General features: G+C 41.3%; 3 protein-coding genes across 5 annotated transcripts; 2 read left to right on the top strand and 1 right to left on the bottom strand.

Annotated features, from left to right (window-relative positions):
- Window positions 1–1,096: 1,096 nt before the first annotated feature.
- Window positions 1,097–14,483, bottom strand: LOC121601060 (COP9 signalosome complex subunit 9). Of its 2 annotated transcripts, XM_041929860.1 has the most exons (5): window positions 14,350–14,483; window positions 13,888–13,996; window positions 1,436–1,572; window positions 1,296–1,368; window positions 1,097–1,216 (listed from the first exon to the last, which is right to left on the bottom strand). In XM_041929860.1, the coding sequence occupies exons 2-5, from the start codon at window positions 13,901–13,903 to the stop codon at window positions 1,173–1,175; spliced, it is 270 nt and encodes an 89-aa protein (XP_041785794.1). In that variant the 5' UTR covers window positions 13,904–13,996; window positions 14,350–14,483; the 3' UTR covers window positions 1,097–1,172. The 2 variants fall into 2 exon arrangements, with proteins under 2 accessions (XP_041785794.1, XP_041785795.1); XM_041929861.1 differs by lacking the exons at window positions 13,888–13,996; window positions 14,350–14,483 and adding an exon at window positions 8,923–9,011.
- Window positions 10,862–13,882, top strand: LOC121601059 (ATP-dependent RNA helicase DDX42-like). The gene is given in 5 exon segments (XM_041929859.1): window positions 10,862–11,121; window positions 11,124–11,292; window positions 11,352–11,430; window positions 11,687–11,865; window positions 11,948–13,882. Coding segments are annotated over 5 exon segments (2,364 nt in total). The 5' UTR covers window positions 10,862–11,015; the 3' UTR covers window positions 13,779–13,882.
- LOC121601058 (ATP-dependent RNA helicase DDX42-like) lies at window positions 14,361–19,308 on the top strand. Of its 2 annotated transcripts, none has more exons than XM_041929858.1 (6): window positions 14,361–14,377; window positions 14,441–14,508; window positions 15,490–16,719; window positions 16,779–16,857; window positions 17,114–17,292; window positions 17,374–19,308. In XM_041929858.1, exons 3-6 carry the CDS (start codon window positions 16,442–16,444, stop codon window positions 19,202–19,204), a joined length of 2,367 nt encoding a protein of 788 aa, XP_041785792.1. In that variant the 5' UTR covers window positions 14,361–14,377; window positions 14,441–14,508; window positions 15,490–16,441; the 3' UTR covers window positions 19,205–19,308. The 2 variants fall into 2 exon arrangements, with proteins under 2 accessions (XP_041785792.1, XP_041785791.1); XM_041929857.1 differs by having other exon boundaries at window positions 16,779–16,893.
- The last annotated feature ends 631 nt before the right edge of the window (window positions 19,309–19,939 follow it).

Below are 19,939 nucleotides of genomic sequence, written 5' to 3'. Positions count from 1 at the left end.
CGTGGTAGGCCCTAATTAAGGTGGCAAGATGGCGTGGAGGCGTCCGCCATTAAGGCCGGGATAACGGACTGGCAGACGAAGGCGCGAGACCGTGAGCGGTTTCGGACACTCCTGAGGCAGGCCAAGACCGCAAAGCGGTTGTAGCGCCGGATAAGTAAGTAAGTCAGATGACGAATACTTTTTGGACTGACTATATGTCTTTGTTTATTAAATTGTTTTCCTCAAAAACCCCCTCTTGGGCTACCTGCCTGCCCAGAATTATGTATGCCTGCTTTATTTTTCAATTTTTATTTGATTATGTTAAACTATCTTATTATTTAAAACTAGCAGTTCAACTTACTCTCATTCCCAAAAACGTATTAAATTCTTGAAATAAAACCGAAAATCTGAACATGTTACTGTCAACACGTCCCGCCCGGCGCTGATTTTCATCAACTTTCCGTTTCGCCGGTATCTGGAACGTAAGCAGTCGATTTTGTTTGTAGAAAAAAAGAATTTCTTCGCTATCATTTCATCTCTACTCTGTTCATCACTATTGCTGTGTGTGGGATTAGGTTTTTATAAACCACAACAATTCTTAGGACACCATTATTTTACTTGCCCACTGCAGCTATTCATGCGAGTAGAATATGTTGTTTGTTGTTTCCTTAGCTAACAACCTAGTCCCAGGGCCTGCCACCAGCATATGGGGAAGTTCAAAGCCGGAGTTGAGAAGCATGGAGAAAAAAGCTTTAGCAAGGAGGAGAAAAAAAAGAAACAACGGGGAAGGCGAGCAAAAGTGACTTAATATACAGCCAGAATTTAATAGTTGAATGCTTTTTAGTTGAACGCTTGAAAGTTGGCAGACAAACAATTAAAGACAATTAAAAAGCGTTTTTTGTATGACACCCATTGAAAAAACAACAACAACAACAACATAAGAATCCCATAGCTTACCGAGAAAAATTTCAGAACATTATTGAATGGAAAAACGTGCCATCTAAAACATATCACATATTCAATGATTATGTCATGGAATCGAATTATGGATGAAAACCATTTTTAGCACGACGTGAACAAAACAATTTCGTGGAACCTCAGAATGAAAGCTACCAACTCTAATTAATCCATTATATTTTAACAGATTCAAAGACTCCTTAGGAAAAACATGTCTTACTACGTTCAAAACATATCTACATCTGTGCTTCCTCATCTTCATCAAACAAATCTTCGAAATCTGTAATAAGAATAAGTATAAAAGTGTAAAAAGTAAACATTTCATTGACAATTTAGTTTTCGTTTGATGATAGTCGCACCATTGTAGAAGTCTGCATGTACATCCTTTTCGTTCGCGGCTAAGTCCATCAACAACCCTGAAGATCCTCCTGCCTAGAGATAAAGAGTTGAATACCTTTGAAATATGTTCTTTAGAAAATTCTTCAGGTGTATTACCTACCTCTTCCAAATCCATGAAAGGCCCTGGCCCTTCAGGAAACATTTCATCTGCGACCACAATGGGCTTCATGACTTCGAAACTCAGACTATTTCGTTGTAGCTTTTTCTTGTGAGTGCTCTCGAAACTATTTCTCAGGGCTAACGAGCATGTAAATAGAAGGTGAAGCCATTCAGAACAAATTGACAATTCACGACTTGACATAGAGCGGTAGCAACCAAGGTGGATTAAAAATATCAGGTGGTGGATAAGGGCCTTTGGGGGTCGCCATAGTTTAGAGACTTTACGTCATTTTAAAACCGTTAATTAATGGTTTCCGCATACGAAGCATAGCAAATAGAAAACATTTCTTTGTTACTACGTGCATATTTGCTTGTTTATTGATTCTTTTGATTCTTGTGCACGAAATGTAAAATCATGTGAGTAAGAGCTCTAATCTCACGTAAATTGTGCATGCGGCTCGTAGATAATTAGGAATTGAAATGTGAAAATTATAAAAATAATGATTTCTCAGTTTTTATCCTCAAAAATGTGGAAAACACAATGAATCATAGAATAAATTCAAAGAATAACACCCAAGTAGCCATAAGAAACTTTATTTGATTATTCATAGTGTTTTAAAGCCTTTAATAATCAAATAGAGTTTCTTAAGAGAGTATGACATTTGTCAGCGTTACAGTATAATGACGTATTCAGCAACGCTGTTTTTTTTTTATTTGGGCCTATATACCCAAATAGCCAGAATTGCATAAGCAGCTCATTTTGGCACGCTAAAGATCGCTGCTCTAATTCGCCTTTTGCAGTAGATAAACAGCATCAAAGTTCTATGTGGGTCTTTCAAACAGCGCCTAAGCAGCTTCCTTATGCCACGATGCCAGGGATTATTTTTCTTTGTTTTATTTTCAAGCAAGCGTCATCGATGAAATAAACAACAAAATTTGTTTCGTTTAAACACATATGTATATTTTTAAATCCTTTGTATTAATGAATTACACAAAATTTTACACAATTTACTGATAATTCACAATCACTTCACTCAATATTCATTCTTCAATTAACGAATCTAGCTTGTGCAGCAGCAATGAGATTATTGCCGGCGTCCGTCTTTGACACTTTGACAAGAGCCACCTTGTACCGATGTCATGCATTAAAAAGCTATGAAGTTCTACCAAGTTCAGTATCCTTTCTTAACAAGCCTTCAAGTTCCATCATGAACCCTAAACATAGTGCTAATCAGCTGAAAAGTTCCAAAAAGTACCATGTGCCTGTTAAAAAGCTCCATAGTTCCGCAAAGTACCGTCTATCTCCTAATAAGCCACAAAGTACGACATCGGAACGATTTTTCGTTAAACAGTCCTAAATCAGCTATAAAGTACGAGCTGCCCAAGCGCCACAGATTAAGCTTAAACGACTGGAAAATTGAATATCCATAGAAAAAAATGAAAGCTCCACAGCTTCATTAGTTTGATCAATAGATGGCGTATTACAACTCATCATTATATTGCTGTCCTTTTCTTGCAATGTGTTTCGACAAGTTTCATCTTATCATGACCTATATAGCCTTCTAATTTTCTGAGCAAAAATCTACATGAATGGTCGTGTGGTCAGATACGTGGATATCGACACCAACGACCATTACTCAAATCTCACTTGCTTCAGTGCTGGTGGTTTTCCGTTGGAGTTTAGTATTTAAACAATCGTATCGCCGTTGTAGTTCTAGCGATGCATAACTTCAATGCGAAACCATGCAACAGTACAGAGGAAATGAGAAAGCTCTCCTCCAAGCGATGAAGCTCAACTGGTTGGGGTATCCCACCAACAGAGAGCGCCACCAGCTTTTTCGCTATTTTTAGAATGCATGAGTCGTTTGCCGTCTACTAAACGAAGTCTTTCTATATTCCGTTTAGGTAGAGAACTTAAGTCGTTTAGAAGCCGTTTAGTGGTCGTTTAGTGGATTTGTGGCACTTGGGTGGGAATATGGGACAGATTTGGGAATATGTGATCAGCATTACTTGCTTATAGCATTAAAATATAGAAAGCATTGTTTACATATAAAAATCGTTAATTTTTGGAATCAAAACGTGTGGAATACCCGGGTATGCCGGTTGCCAACTTACGTGTGTAAATCTGGTTACCAACTCTACAGTTAATGAATATTTGCATAGCACTAAAAACTTGTATTTTGCATCTACACTTTATAAATTGGCATTTTCAAGGTGATATTGCGGCTGCTGCTTGTATACAAATATCGACGGCTGTTGTCAAACTGAATCTCAAAATGGCAACATGCCAAACGCTAACCGGAGGACTCCACACAGCATAACACGGAGCGCAACATAACAATTGATACCCGCTGCGCAAAGCGATCGAAAATTTCTCAACCTCTCATTCAATGTAACTAGAGAGCAAGAGCCAATAATGATAAAGCGAGGTGAAAAGATGGCGAAGAGGGGAAGGAGGGGAGAAAGAGAACGTGGGTGTGAACTATTTTTCGGCCACTATCATTTTTGCGCCATCACGGCCGTGTACCGGAGCTGTTTTGTCAGAAAGAGATAAACACATACAGCGCGCTCTCTCCAACGATCGTAAACGCTTCAATCGATCAAGAGCTTCGATTGGTTCTTCGGACGTTTCTGCTCGCTTTCTCGATCGGTTTCGGCGGAAAGCGAGCTAGAAAGCGAGCTCAAAAACTGCTCGATTTTGTTGTGCGGGTACCCGCTGCGCAAAGCGATCGAAAACTTTTCAACCTCTCGCTCAATGTAGCTAGAGAGCAAGAACCAATAAAAGGTAAAAGAATAGAGAAGAGGGGAAGGAGGGGAGAAAGAGAACGTGGGTGTGAACTATTTTGCGACCATAATCATTTTTGAACCAACATGGTCGCGTACCGGAGCTTTTTTTGTCAGAAAGAGACAAACACATACAGCGTGCTCTCTCGAACGACCGTAAACGCTTTAATCGATCAAGAGCATCGATCGGTTCTTCGGATGTTTCTGCTCGCTTTCTCGATCGGTTTCGGCGGAAAGCGAGCTAGAAAGCGAGCTCAAAAACTGCTCGATTTTGTTGTGCGGTTAGTTCCGTTCTTCGGACGTTTCTGCTCGGCCTCTCGATCGGTTTCGGCGGAAAGCGAGCTAGAAAGCGAGCTCAAAAACTGCTCGATTTTGTTGTGCGGGGGTACACGACCGTGATGGCGCAAAAATGATAGTGGACGAAAAATAATTCACACCCACAAATAGTTGTGCGGGCTACTAATGATATTCAAAATATGATACCAGCAATAAAGCGTTTTCTGAAGCGTTTGGCAACTGTCAGTTGTTATGTTACGCTCCGTGTTATGTTGTGTGGAGTCCTGCGGTAAAAAGACACCTCCTCTATATTCCACCTAGCTTTTACGCACCCGCTGCGCAAATTCGAGCAGTTTCCAGCGCTGGAAATGTACCAAATTCTGCGCTGGCCAGCGCAGATTTGGCCTGGTCTCCCGCGCTGGACTTCAGCGATTCCTGCGCTGGGTCGAGCAAGTTTAGCGCCATCTGTCGGCGAAATGGACGAACTATTTATGGCGGCGGAGCAAAAAAAACGATCAAAAAAAATTTAAAAATATTGGCACCCATTTTTTCGTCCGCTTCTTCTGCCTCCCTCACCCTGCCCTGCCTTACTTGCGCTTCTGCCCGTGCCTTCCGCCGCCAGCTGATTGGGTGTTTGTGGTGTATGCGTTGATTCATATACAGGCGGTCCCCGAGATACACGGTTAATGGGGACCTAAAACGGCCGCAAATTACCGCGTAACTCGAATTTCCGCGTAAGTCGAATCTCGTGATTTCCAGCTAAAATATCACTAATTTTCGTGTAATTTTGCAAGTAGGAGGCGGTTTTAGTCACTTTATGAATTGTTTGATATGGTTCTGACTGAATATAACAGTTTTAAACAATTTGAAATTGTTTTTAACATTCGATCAAAACGGAAATTATTTGGCAAATTACAATTGATGTGTCAAATCAGTACAATTTGCTCAAAGAATTGTCAAATTTAGAAAACCGCGTATCTCCGAATCCTTGTATAAGAGGTACCGTGTATCTCGGGGACCGCCTGTATGTGCATTGCGGTTGTGTATTGTTATTGGTGGGTGTTAGCATTTATTAATTTGTGTGTGACCTTGAGACGCTGTAGGAGAAGCTGGATTGGGATTCAAAGTGTTATCGGTGTATTGATGGTTTATTTTATTTCGTGCCGCTGCTGATGAGACCATTCGATGCCCGTGGCAATCGAGGGTGAAGAAGCCTATTTAAAACAAGCGTAGGAGAACGTCTAACACTAATCTAATATTTTTTTTAAATTTGAACATGTTTGATGCTTCAACGACCTTCTAAGCATCATGTAGCACAGTGTATAGTGGTTATAAATTTTTTTTTAATTTGCCGAAATTTGTCTCCAGTTTTTGGGTCTCGACACACACACATGCACACAGCGCGGGGAAAGTGACCGTTCACTCTATCATGCCGCGATCCCCCACCCCGCCCGGCGCTTTGGCTAGGGTGGGATACAAGAAACCTGAACCAGCCGTTCTGCCGATACGGTAGCCGTAATCGATCATGCGTGGAGGGGGGGGGGGAGTGCGTGCTTGCGTTCGCGCTTTCGTGGGTGCGTGCTTGCGTTTGCGCTTTCGCGGGTGCCTGCCCGCGTACACGCGTACGTGCATGTGTGCGTGTGTGTGTGCGTGCGTGCGTGCGTGCTCGCGTGCGTGTGTGTGTGTGTTTTTGTGTGTGTGTGTGTGCGTGCGTGTGGAAACCCCAAAACTATTTGATTCTGATGCGTACATTTTCATCCGCTGCGGCTACAAAGTCCATGCATTTTCGATTTCGCTACCTGAGAGACAACACAACTATCGGATTGGCACCACGATCTTTGCGATCGGTTCTGCTGTTGGGGATGTTAAAAAGGCACACGATCGAAGCAAACGTGCATGTGATATGTAGCAAATTTCTTTCGCGCATATGGTGCTGCACCTGCCCGTCCAGAATCTGGTGGCTTGTTGGTTTGGAGAAGTTATCATGACGCCGATTGACCGGCCTTGCCTTGGAATGGGTTCGGATCGGTAGGTTCATGTTTTAGTCGAGTGAATTCCGTGCATTTGTCGCGCCACAGCGGTAGACCCGGCAGCACCAAAGTCAAAGCAAAAACCTTCCCCGAGTGTGGACTGCTATGCTAAGTTCTTTTTATTATTATTATAATTATTATTATTATTGGCGAAATAGCCAACGCGATCATGCCGGCCTTTTCAGGACTTGAGTACCACGTAGCCGGATAGTCAGCCCTTGCTACGGCGGACGGTTCATACGCGGTTAGAACTCACGACGGGCATGTAGATGTGAGGCATGACGGCGGTGCCGCGGGACCGCTCCTATCCAGCGGGTAACTTGCATACTGCCACATTGTCTGCTTCCCGATGCATACGCTGCAGACAGGAGGAAGGATGCACCTCCACAACAAAAAAACACCGTCATGAACCAGCGGCGGACCTAACGGTAGACGGACTAGGCGGTCGCCGAATATCGCTAGTCTGTAGTATGTCGTATGTCTACAAGTAGACAGAGTATTAGCGACAAGGGCCAGCGGAAAGATGGTCGTTGGGGACCCGTCGCTGGAGAACCTTCTGCACTCCCCCCCCCGCCGGCAACAGTTTTAGGACATGTGACCGATGATCGTAGGGTTTCCATCGCCAAACCCCCCCCCCCCCCCCCCCACACCGCCGGCAACAGTTTTAGGACATGTGACCGATGATCGTAGGGGTTCCATCGCCAAACCCCCCCCCCCCCCCCCCCACACCGCCGGCAATTTAAGTATAATGTTCAATCTCATAACAGCCGTATGCCAGTACCCCCTCCTCCCGGTCATCAGCTACCATTTACAGGGGCCTCAACTCGTCTTTCCGCCTAGGGCGCCCCCGATTCCCCCTACTCCGCCACTGTCATGAACACCTTCCTTCGATCGATCATAACATTCCGGAAGAAAACACATTTGGCGACAGTTTTGGTACAAACACGCACACTTACACCCTTGCGCAGACGGCTCAGCATATCTGTGTTATCTACACCATACGAAAGCAAAAAAGCTTAGTGTAACAAAGTTATCCTTAATGCTTAACACGTTAAGTTCGATGGCAGGCTCCAGGGACTGCCAGTGAACTTTCCAGTATACCGGTTTCACAATCAGCTTGCGTTCAAGATGCTGGGGGAACGGTAAGCTCATGAAAATCAGCGCCGGGCTGAATTTGTTAATGCGAATTAGGGTTCTGCGCGTTGCACAGCAAAACCTCTATCGTGCTAGCGATTCCTTAGTCATTTTTATATTGCATCGATTAAACTCATTGCGCTTTTTTGGTTTGATTTGTAAAAATGCAACTTCATCGCAGCAATGTGTGTAAACGATTTTTTAAGCGCCACAGCAACTCATGAGCATTGACCACACGCGAGAAAGAGATAGCGCTATGGAGGGAAAAAGCACGGACGATGGCTGACAGCGATTGGCCGTCTGACGCACCAACACATCCAAACCTTCGAAAGCGCGCTTAGGCGAGGGTTACGAGGCGGAGCCAGGGACGGGTAGCTCGACGAGCTGCTTGACAAATTTGCCGTTGGAAGGAAAAAGATGGCATGATAAAATTCTCCGAACGGCATGATTTCTTCCGTCGCTTTGTGCAGCAGGCAATGTTTAGCGGGCTGAAACACTTCAGACCAAGGTGTTTTAAAATGACAAGGTGAAGTTGTTCAGAGCAAAATGACATTTTTCGATTTGACATACTTGTTCCAAGGGCTCCGGTATAAACAAAGTGAATTGATACATCAGGTGGGCTTATCCAGTGCCATTTGACGTCTTCAAACGAAAATAGGAAGAAAATCTGGTTTAACACTTACCGTAGCAATAGACGATGCGCAATCTCAGATTGCGCATATATTTATCTGTCAAACGGGTAGGTTTGATATATTTATCTGTCAAAAAAAATTTATATATCTCAGACATATAATCTTGAAAATTTATGCGCAATCTTGGCGCAATCTGAAATTGTATGGAAATGACGTTTATAGCTCAGGGTTGGATACGCGAAATGACATATATTTTGATAAAACGAATATATGCGCAATCTGAGATTGCGCATCGTGTATTAATACGGTTAGATTCATAAGGGCGGTGGCAACGCTAATCGGATGCGGTTTTATCGGACGTGATTTATATGGGATTTGACAGATAACGTCGGACGTGCGATTTCGTCGTCCGACGTTATCTGTCAAATCCCATATAAATCTCGTCCGATAAAATCGCATCCGATTAGCGTTGCCACCGCCCTAACAAACTGGGTGCTTTGATGATTGTTCTATATGTTTTTTTCTAATTCAATCCTAGATTTTCACAATTTTACTCGATATTTGAGAACAATTGTAGGACTGTTGAATGAAACAAATGGATATATGTGCAGGCACTCTGATAAGTTACTCACTTTAAGTATGGATAGCGTATTTGGTTCGGTTGGTACACTGCTCCTGAACTTGCTGCCTGAACGGATTTAATAATTGTTTCCTATTTATCAGATTTTGCAAAATTTGGTGGAATACAGTAATCTTCAGATCATCCTTTTAATCCAAGAACTGACCGTCACGTAAGTTGTTTGGCTTTTTTCTTCGTACTACACCTGAGTAAAACCACATACAATTTCTGCGAGATACCGTTTAAACTTCAAGGCATACTAGATTTTGTTATGAAACAAACTATCTAATTGCGTGTCGATGTTGTTGTTGTTAGTATGGTTTAGAGAGGCTTTGGCTCCTGTGGAGTTCTTTCGCCTCAAGCGTGTCGATGTATTGGTGAGGAAGAACACCATAAGCCCACCTGATATATACTCTCACTTTGAGTATAAACATCGGGGTGGGCTGGTGAAGGGTAATGAAATTTGTATGCAGGGATTGACAGATGCAAGATCTATTAAGGAGAACAGGTCGATGCAAAGCCCGTTGCTAGGTTGCCATTTTCAGCTCGCTTTTGACAGTTTCATGAAAAAGTGTTTACAAACAAACGGCTAATAGTTAACGCGCAAAAGTGGACGAATTTATTATTAGGAAGGTTATATTGGTTAAATTTCTTGCGGTCAATCACTTCTGGACAATAAAGGAGAAGTAATTGCAGTCTACTCTGTATTCAGAAACATTGATAACCTTTTTCATTGTTTGCCATTCCGTGACTACAAACCACTACCGTTTGCAACGGTCCTGCTGGAAAAACGAAATGTTTAACATGTTCAACTGGGTTAAAGAAGTCCTTTTTACTTTCAATTGAACACTGAGAGTAAAATGAAACATCCAATCGACACACACTGGTACAATATGCATACCGTCATTTACTTATAACCTGGCTACGAATGATAAATGAGATCCTTGGATTGTATCAGTCATGTAATATTCTAATTGGATGCTAATTCTTCAAATATTCTAACAGGAATTTAATGTGAAATGCTGAACAAAACTCTCATTCACTCCATAGCAACGTCCATCGCTAAACATAAACAATGTTCACTTTAACTGTCAAAATTTTCCCATGGCTTTCTGTCAATTTACTCTAAGCGCTTCGACCTGTTCTCTTTCAAGGACCTTGGACAGATGTCTCCCACAATGTCGCCCAGCAAAAGCGATAAAAATCAACCTTCTAAATACATACACCTTGCTTCAGACGGCGCTCTAGCAGTAATCGAACACGACTTCCGACATGAACAAACCCGTATAATCATATGGTGGTGTACTGTCAGACACAAACAGACAAACCAGACAAACATCGAGTCGAACATGTCATTTGATTCTGTCTGTTGTTCGATACCCACCTGTGCTGCGAGTACCCTGGCTGTCAAACACTTCACAGCTACAGTAGATGGAATTCAATTCATGACATTTCCAATTTGTTAACGAAGTTTTTCTTTTTTTCTTCTTATAATTGCGTAAAAAATGTATAGTATAGCTATCAATAATTATTGCAATGCTTCATCATCAATTATAGCATCAAATATACATGTTTGAATCGTATTAAACTATTGCATATACACAATGCATGTGTATGCACTGAATGTGTTTTCGCATGGACGTTTGTTTACATTTTTCAATATTAAATTAGAATGATTTTTATGTTATTATTGATGTGAATAACTTGTAAATTATTTGTAGAATCTTCCTCCTGCAGATGAATGTATCATTTAAACTATGAAAATGCTCGAGATAGGAGCAAAACTCGAGATGAAAAGATAGGAGTATTGCCGTGCATCATGACAGGTCTATAAGACATCGAACAGCTGACAGAGGACCTATCGAACAGAGAGTTTGTTTGTCTCGTTCTATTGGTCCCAGAGCGCCACCTCACTTTCTCATATTCATACACCAAAGTGCCACCACTTTATTTATACACCTTTGCATAGATAGGCATAGTCACCTAGTTTGTAATCGATTTTCCTAATATCTGAGCTAATATCTGAAACTTGAGCCAATACGAAGGACATCGTTGATCAAACAATCTCACTAATACATCGTACTCATAGCTTTCGTTGACGAGAAGATGCATCCAAATCGTGGTAATTTTAGTTTTCAAGTGCGGCGCAATCACGCAGTTCAACAGCAACTAAATGTGAAGGATCAAAGCCGTAGCTTCTCTTTAAATGCGGTGCCCCCCCTAGTTCGTTAAGCGGGCGACCAGTTAATGCATCTGTTCCTAAGCCATACAATTATAGTTCTGGAATTTCAAAGCACGGTTATCATACGATGGAATCTTTACATCAGCATTCCAACGCTTCTCAATATTCAGTTGTTAAACGTCGGGGCAGAACGGAAGACGAGTAAGTAATCATGTTGAATTGCATAATTTGTATGTTGATGAACCTGTTTTTTGTTTCAGGTATTTTGACGAAGACGACGAACCTGCCCCTCAACAGCTAGAATATATTCCCGCTCCTGGAAGCCCAACAGCCGCTGACGTAAGTTTACGCATCTTCCCTCCTTCGAAACCATACGTAAGTTAAGGTTATACCCGACATATGCTATTGATACAAACAGAGAACAAACTTCAATTGTCTATTTTCATGTAATTTTGCCGGAAGTGATTTGATTTAGGCTCTAATTTCAGTATCTGATATGTTAATCGCGTGTCTTGGAATCTGCGTATCTCGGAGACTATCTGTGCATTTCAACTGAATTTTGTTATTTTTTTATTACCCCGATACTCATCATTAGGAAATCCCTAAAAATATATCCGATGAAGAAGATGAAGAAGATCCTTTGGATGCATTTATGGCTGGTATTGAAGCGCAGGTTAAAATGGAAAAAAATAAAATTCCTCAACCTCATCTGGAACCAAAAAAAGGTACACGAGGAGATATTGACGATGAAGATGACGAAGAAAGTTATTACCGGTACGTAAGAACACGTCTTAAGAAGGATTATAATCATGTGTTTTGTAACATTGCCTTTTTTAATCAAATATTTTATCGCCAGATACATGCAAGAAAATCCTCACGCTGGCCTAATAGACGAAGGATCCGATGCAGAAATGGATTATGACGAAGATGGCAATCCAGTGCCTCTACAACGACGACGGGATATTGACCCGTTGCCATCAATTGATCATACAGAGATCGACTATCTGAAGTTCGAAAAAAATTTCTACATCCCTCACGAAGACATTGTCAATTTGTCCCAAGCAAAAGTACAGGACTTGCGTCAAACACTCTGTGTGAAAGTAAGCGGCCCAATGCCACCGCATCCTGTCACCAGTTTTGCTCACTTCGGATTTGATGAATCGTTGATGAAATCCATTCGGAAATCAGAGTTCAGTACACCTACACCAATACAGGCTCAAGCGATTCCAGCAGCTTTGAGTGGAAGAGACATAATTGGTATAGCCAAAACTGGAAGTGGTAAAACTGCAGCTTTTCTTTGGCCGATGCTAGTGCACATAATGGACCAACGTGAGTTAGGTCCTGGTGATGGGCCTATTGGATTGATTCTAGCACCGACCCGAGAATTGTCACTTCAGATTTACAACGAAGCTAAGAAGTTTGGCAAGGTATATAACATTAGCATTTGTTGTTGTTATGGAGGGGGTTCTAAATGGGAACAAAGCAAGGCGCTCGAACAAGGGGCGGAAATAGTAGTTGCTACACCTGGTCGTATGATAGATATGGTAAAAATTAAAGCTACTAATCTTCAAAGAGTGACATACTTGGTTTTGGACGAAGCGGACAAAATGTTCAACATGGGATTTGAGCCACAAGTTCGTTCGATCTGCAACCATATTCGACCTGATCGGCAGACACTTTTATTCAGTGCTACTTTCAAAAAACGTGTGGAAAAACTTGCACGCGATGTGTTAACCGATCCCGTACGTATAATTCACGGTGATTTAGGGGAAGCAAATTCTGATGTAACGCAACGTATTATTCTTTTACCAACTGTACAAAGCAAGTGGAACTGGTTGTTAACGAACCTGGTAAAGATGCTTTCCGAGGGAAGTGTATTGATATTTGTAACTAAAAAAGCTGATGCAGAAGAAACCGCAAATAATCTGCGGTTGAAGGATAATGATGTCGTCTTACTTCATGGAGATATGGACCAATCAGAACGAAATTTTGTTATCACCAGATTTAAACGGAAAGATGTCGATATCATGGTAGCCACGGATGTGGCAGCTCGCGGGTTAGATATTCCACACATTCGAACAGTAGTCAATTACGATATTGCTCGTGATATCGATACTCACACACACCGTATTGGCCGTACTGGACGTGCCGGTGAGAAAGGTACGGCGTATACTCTAATTACCGACAAGGACAAAGAATTTTCTGGACATCTGGTACGCAATCTTGAAGGAGCAAACCAAGATGTGCCAGAAGATTTGATGAAACTGGCAATGCAAAGTTCATGGTTTCGGAACAGCCGTTTTAAACACGCGAACAAAGGAAAGAATTTAAATGTAGGTGGTGCTGGATTAGGGTTCCGCCAACGGACAATTCAGCGTGGTGCAATGGGTCGTTCACTAGATGCTTTAAAGGTACTTGTAGAAGACGGGGATCCTTCAGGACCATCGCCGGGGTCATCGAAGGGTCCTGCTACTGATCGTTTATCGGCAATGCGAGAAACTTTTCGCGCTCATTATAATGCACAGTTTAAAGCATCAAGCGATCGAACCTGGGAAAATACCGTTCCAGAAGGTGGTGTTTTTATTAAACCAGCACAACCAGGCTTGGGATCGTCGTCAAACTCTGATCCAAACCATACATCAAAAAATGATACAATGCCGCGAAAAAAGAAAAGCAGGTGGAATTGAGATGAGTAGAGCCGGACGTAGATGGTTTTTGAAGCATTACAGTAAAACAAGCAGAATTTGTTCTTTGTAACATTTTTAAATAAATAAAAAAGGTGCAAAATATAGTTACGGTTGAGCACAGGCATTTTTTTATTATTTTTCGTTTCAACTGACTCCACAGCCGACAAGGAGAGTGAATTCTTCTGAAAATATTTTGATAAAACGAATATATGCGCAATCTGAGATTGCGCATCGTGTATTAATACGGTTAGATTCATAAGGGCGGTGGCAACGCTAATCGGATGCGGTTTTATCGGACGTGATTTATATGGGATTTGACAGATAACGTCGGACGTGCGATTTCGTCGTCCGACGTTATCTGTCAAATCCCATATAAATCTCGTCCGATAAAATCGCATCCGATTAGCGTTGCCACCGCCCTAACAAACTGGGTGCTTTGATGATTGTTCTATATGTTTTTTTCTAATTCAATCCTAGATTTTCACAATTTTACTCGATATTTGAGAACAATTGTAGGACTGTTGAATGAAACAAATGGATATATGTGCAGGCACTCTGATAAGTTACTCACTTTAAGTATGGATAGCGTATTTGGTTCGGTTGGTACACTGCTCCTGAACTTGCTGCCTGAACGGATTTAATAATTGTTTCCTATTTATCAGATTTTGCAAAATTTGGTGGAATACAGTAATCTTCAGATCATCCTTTTAATCCAAGAACTGACCGTCACGTAAGTTGTTTGGCTTTTTCTTCGTACTACACCTGAGTAAAACCACATACAATTTCTGCGAGATACCGTTTAAACTTCAAGGCATACTAGATTTTGTTATGAAACAAACTATCTAATTGCGTGTCGATGTTGTTGTTGTTAGTATGGTTTAGAGAGGCTTTGGCTCCTGTGGAGTTCTTTCGCCTCAAGCGTGTCGATGTATTGGTGAGGAAGAACACCATAAGCCCACCTGATATATACTCTCACTTTGAGTATAAACATCGGGGTGGGCTGGTGAAGGGTAATGAAATTTGTATGCAGGGATTGACAGATGCAAGATCTATTAAGGAGAACAGGTCGATGCAAAGCCCGTTGCTAGGTTGCCATTTTCAGCTCGCTTTTGACAGTTTCATGAAAAAGTGTTTACAAACAAACGGCTAATAGTTAACGCGCAAAAGTGGACGAATTTATTATTAGGAAGGTTATATTGGTTAAATTTCTTGCGGTCAATCACTTCTGGACAATAAAGGAGAAGTAATTGCAGTCTACTCTGTATTCAGAAACATTGATAACCTTTTTCATTGTTTGCCATTCCGTGACTACAAACCACTACCGTTTGCAACGGTCCTGCTGGAAAAACGAAATGTTTAACATGTTCAACTGGGTTAAAGAAGTCCTTTTTACTTTCAATTGAACACTGAGAGTAAAATGAAACATCCAATCGACACACACTGGTACAATATGCATACCGTCATTTACTTATAACCTGGCTACGAATGATAAATGAGATCCTTGGATTGTATCAGTCATGTAATATTCTAATTGGATGCTAATTCTTCAAATATTCTAACAGGAATTTAATGTGAAATGCTGAACAAAACTCTCATTCACTCCATAGCAACGTCCATCGCTAAACATAAACAATGTTCACTTTAACTGTCAAAATTTTCCCATGGCTTTCTGTCAATTTACTCTAAGCGCTTCGACCTGTTCTCTTTCAAGGACCTTGGACAGATGTCTCCCACAATGTCGCCCAGCAAAAGCGATAAAAATCAACCTTCTAAATACATACACCTTGCTTCAGACGGCGCTCTAGCAGTAATCGAACACGACTTCCGACATGAACAAACCCGTATAATCATATGGTGGTGTACTGTCAGACACAAACAGACAAACCAGACAAACATCGAGTCGAACATGTCATTTGATTCTGTCTGTTGTTCGATACCCACCTGTGCTGCGAGTACCCTGGCTGTCAAACACTTCACAGCTACAGTAGATGGAATTCAATTCATGACATTTCCAATTTGTTAACGAAGTTTTTCTTTTTTTCTTCTTATAATTGCGTAAAAAATGTATAGTATAGCTATCAATAATTATTGCAATGCTTCATCATCAATTATAGCATCAAATATACATGTTTGAATCGTATTAAACTATTGCATATACACAATGCATGTGTATGCACTGAATGTGTTTTCGCATGGACGTTTGTTTACATTTTTCAATATTAAATTAGAATGATTTTTATGTTATTATTGATGTGAATAACTTGTAAATTATTTGTAGAATCTTCCTCCTGCAGATGAATGTATCATTTAAACTATGAAAATGCTCGAGATAGGAGCAAAACTCGAGATGAAAAGATAGGAGTATTGCCGTGCATCATGACAGGTCTATAAGACATCGAACAGCTGACAGAGGACCTATCGAACAGAGAGTTTGTTTGTCTCGTTCTATTGGTCCCAGAGCGCCACCTCACTTTCTCATATTCATACACCAAAGTGCCACCACTTTATTTATACACCTTTGCATAGATAGGCATAGTCACCTAGTTTGTAATCGATTTTCCTAATATCTGAGCTAATATCTGAAACTTGAGCCAATACGAAGGACATCGTTGATCAAACAATCTCACTAATACATCGTACTCATAGCTTTCGTTGACGAGAAGATGCATCCAAATCGTGGTAATTTTAGTTTTCAAGTGCGGCGCAATCACGCAGTTCAACAGCAACTAAATGTGAAGGATCAAAGCCGTAGCTTCTCTTTAAATGCGGTGCCCCCCCCTAGTTCGTTAAGCGGGCGACCAGTTAATGCATCTGTTCCTAAGCCATACAATTATAGTTCTGGAATTTCAAAGCACGGTTATCATACGATGGAATCTTTACATCAGCATTCCAACGCTTCTCAATATTCAGTTGTTAAACGTCGGGGCAGAACGGAAGACGAGTAAGTAATCATGTTGAATTGCATAATTTGTATGTTGATGAACCTGTTTTTTGTTTCAGGTATTTTGACGAAGACGACGAACCTGCCCCTCAACAGCTAGAATATATTCCCGCTCCTGGAAGCCCAACAGCCGCTGACGTAAGTTTACGCATCTTCCCTCCTTCGAAACCATACGTAAGTTAAGGTTATACCCGACATATGCTATTGATACAAACAGAGAACAAACTTCAATTGTCTATTTTCATGTAATTTTGCCGGAAGTGATTTGATTTAGGCTCTAATTTCAGTATCTGATATGTTAATCGCGTGTCTTGGAATCTGCGTATCTCGGAGACTATCTGTGCATTTCAACTGAATTTTGTTATTTTTTTATTACCCCGATACTCATCATTAGGAAATCCCTAAAAATATATCCGATGAAGAAGATGAAGAAGATCCTTTGGATGCATTTATGGCTGGTATTGAAGCGCAGGTTAAAATGGAAAAAAATAAAATTCCTCAACCTCATCTGGAACCAAAAAAAGGTACACGAGGAGATATTGACGATGAAGATGACGAAGAAAGTTATTACCGGTACGTAAGAACACGTCTTAAGAAGGATTATAATCATGTGTTTTGTAACATTGCCTTTTTAATCAAATATTTTATCGCCAGATACATGCAAGAAAATCCTCACGCTGGCCTAATAGACGAAGGATCCGATGCAGAAATGGATTATGACGAAGATGGCAATCCAGTGCCTCTACAACGACGACGGGATATTGACCCGTTGCCATCAATTGATCATACAGAGATCGACTATCTGAAGTTCGAAAAAAATTTCTACATCCCTCACGAAGACATTGTCAATTTGTCCCAAGCAAAAGTACAGGACTTGCGTCAAACACTCTGTGTGAAAGTAAGCGGCCCAATGCCACCGCATCCTGTCACCAGTTTTGCTCACTTCGGATTTGATGAATCGTTGATGAAATCCATTCGGAAATCAGAGTTCAGTACACCTACACCAATACAGGCTCAAGCGATTCCAGCAGCTTTGAGTGGAAGAGACATAATTGGTATAGCCAAAACTGGAAGTGGTAAAACTGCAGCTTTTCTTTGGCCGATGCTAGTGCACATAATGGACCAACGTGAGTTAGGTCCTGGTGATGGGCCTATTGGATTGATTCTAGCACCGACCCGAGAATTGTCACTTCAGATTTACAACGAAGCTAAGAAGTTTGGCAAGGTATATAACATTAGCATTTGTTGTTGTTATGGAGGGGGTTCTAAATGGGAACAAAGCAAGGCGCTCGAACAAGGGGCGGAAATAGTAGTTGCTACACCTGGTCGTATGATAGATATGGTAAAAATTAAAGCTACTAATCTTCAAAGAGTGACATACTTGGTTTTGGACGAAGCGGACAAAATGTTCAACATGGGATTTGAGCCACAAGTTCGTTCGATCTGCAACCATATTCGACCTGATCGGCAGACACTTTTATTCAGTGCTACTTTCAAAAAACGTGTGGAAAAACTTGCACGCGATGTGTTAACCGATCCCGTACGTATAATTCACGGTGATTTAGGGGAAGCAAATTCTGATGTAACGCAACGTATTATTCTTTTACCAACTGTACAAAGCAAGTGGAACTGGTTGTTAACGAACCTGGTAAAGATGCTTTCCGAGGGAAGTGTATTGATATTTGTAACTAAAAAAGCTGATGCAGAAGAAACCGCAAATAATCTGCGGTTGAAGGATAATGATGTCGTCTTACTTCATGGAGATATGGACCAATCAGAACGAAATTTTGTTATCACCAGATTTAAACGGAAAGATGTCGATATCATGGTAGCCACGGATGTGGCAGCTCGCGGGTTAGATATTCCACACATTCGAACAGTAGTCAATTACGATATTGCTCGTGATATCGATACTCACACACACCGTATTGGCCGTACTGGACGTGCCGGTGAGAAAGGTACGGCGTATACTCTAATTACCGACAAGGACAAAGAATTTTCTGGACATCTGGTACGCAATCTTGAAGGAGCAAACCAAGATGTGCCAGAAGATTTGATGAAACTGGCAATGCAAAGTTCATGGTTTCGGAACAGCCGTTTTAAACACGCGAACAAAGGAAAGAATTTAAATGTAGGTGGTGCTGGATTAGGGTTCCGCCAACGGACAATTCAGCGTGGTGCAATGGGTCGTTCACTAGATGCTTTAAAGGTACTTGTAGAAGACGGGGATCCTTCAGGACCATCGCCGGGGTCATCGAAGGGTCCTGCTACTGATCGTTTATCGGCAATGCGAGAAACTTTTCGCGCTCATTATAATGCACAGTTTAAAGCATCAAGCGATCGAACCTGGGAAAATACCGTTCCAGAAGGTGGTGTTTTTATTAAACCAGCACAACCAGGCTTGGGATCGTCGTCAAACTCTGATCCAAACCATACATCAAAAAATGATACAATGCCGCGAAAAAAGAAAAGCAGGTGGAATTGAGATGAGTAGAGCCGGACGTAGATGGTTTTTGAAGCATTACAGTAAAACAAGCAGAATTTGTTCTTTGTAACATTTTTAAATAAATAAAAAAGGTGCAAAATATAGTTACGGTTGAGCACAGGCATTTTTTTATTATTTTTCGTTTCAACTGACTCCACAGCCGACAAGGAGAGTGAATTCTTCTGTCGACCCCCATAACAATCGCAAGGTAATCGGATTGAACGCGCAACGTTTCCATACAATCCGCACCCCGGGGCCAAAATCCATGCGATTTTTCTCCAACGGATTCCCCCAGGACAATCGCATGGCAATCAGATTGAAGGCGCAACATTTTCCATACAATCCGCAGTGTTGCGTTTTCTTCGCGCCAACTTTGCCTGTATTTTCAATGAGCCAAGCGATTTTACCCCCTCCTACACGCGTTGTATCCTACAGCACGCTTGTCGCGGCAACGTTCACCACATACACACACATCTCCACACTCAGCGTACGACATCTTCCCTGTTGCTGTTCTGGACTCAGACAAAATTTGTGTTTCTACACTTATTGTTCAAAAAAGTAGAAGCTCTTAGGATCTGAATTTACAAACAAATATCAAAATGTTATGTTCTGCTAATGATATTGCACTGAATTTAATTGTACTAAATTAAGTTTTTACATATCTTTCGTAAAAGTTCGTCAGAGTATGAAAATGTCGATACAATTTGTCATGAATAACTTAAATTTTAAGATTTT

The sequence above is a fragment of the Anopheles merus genome, unplaced genomic scaffold (assembly GCF_017562075.2).
Source record: "Anopheles merus strain MAF unplaced genomic scaffold, AmerM5.1 LNR4000021, whole genome shotgun sequence".
Lineage (NCBI taxonomy): Eukaryota > Metazoa > Arthropoda > Insecta > Diptera > Culicidae > Anopheles > Anopheles merus.
The sequence above is the reverse complement of the archived record's forward strand: the minus strand, read 5'-3'. Positions and strand labels throughout refer to the sequence as shown.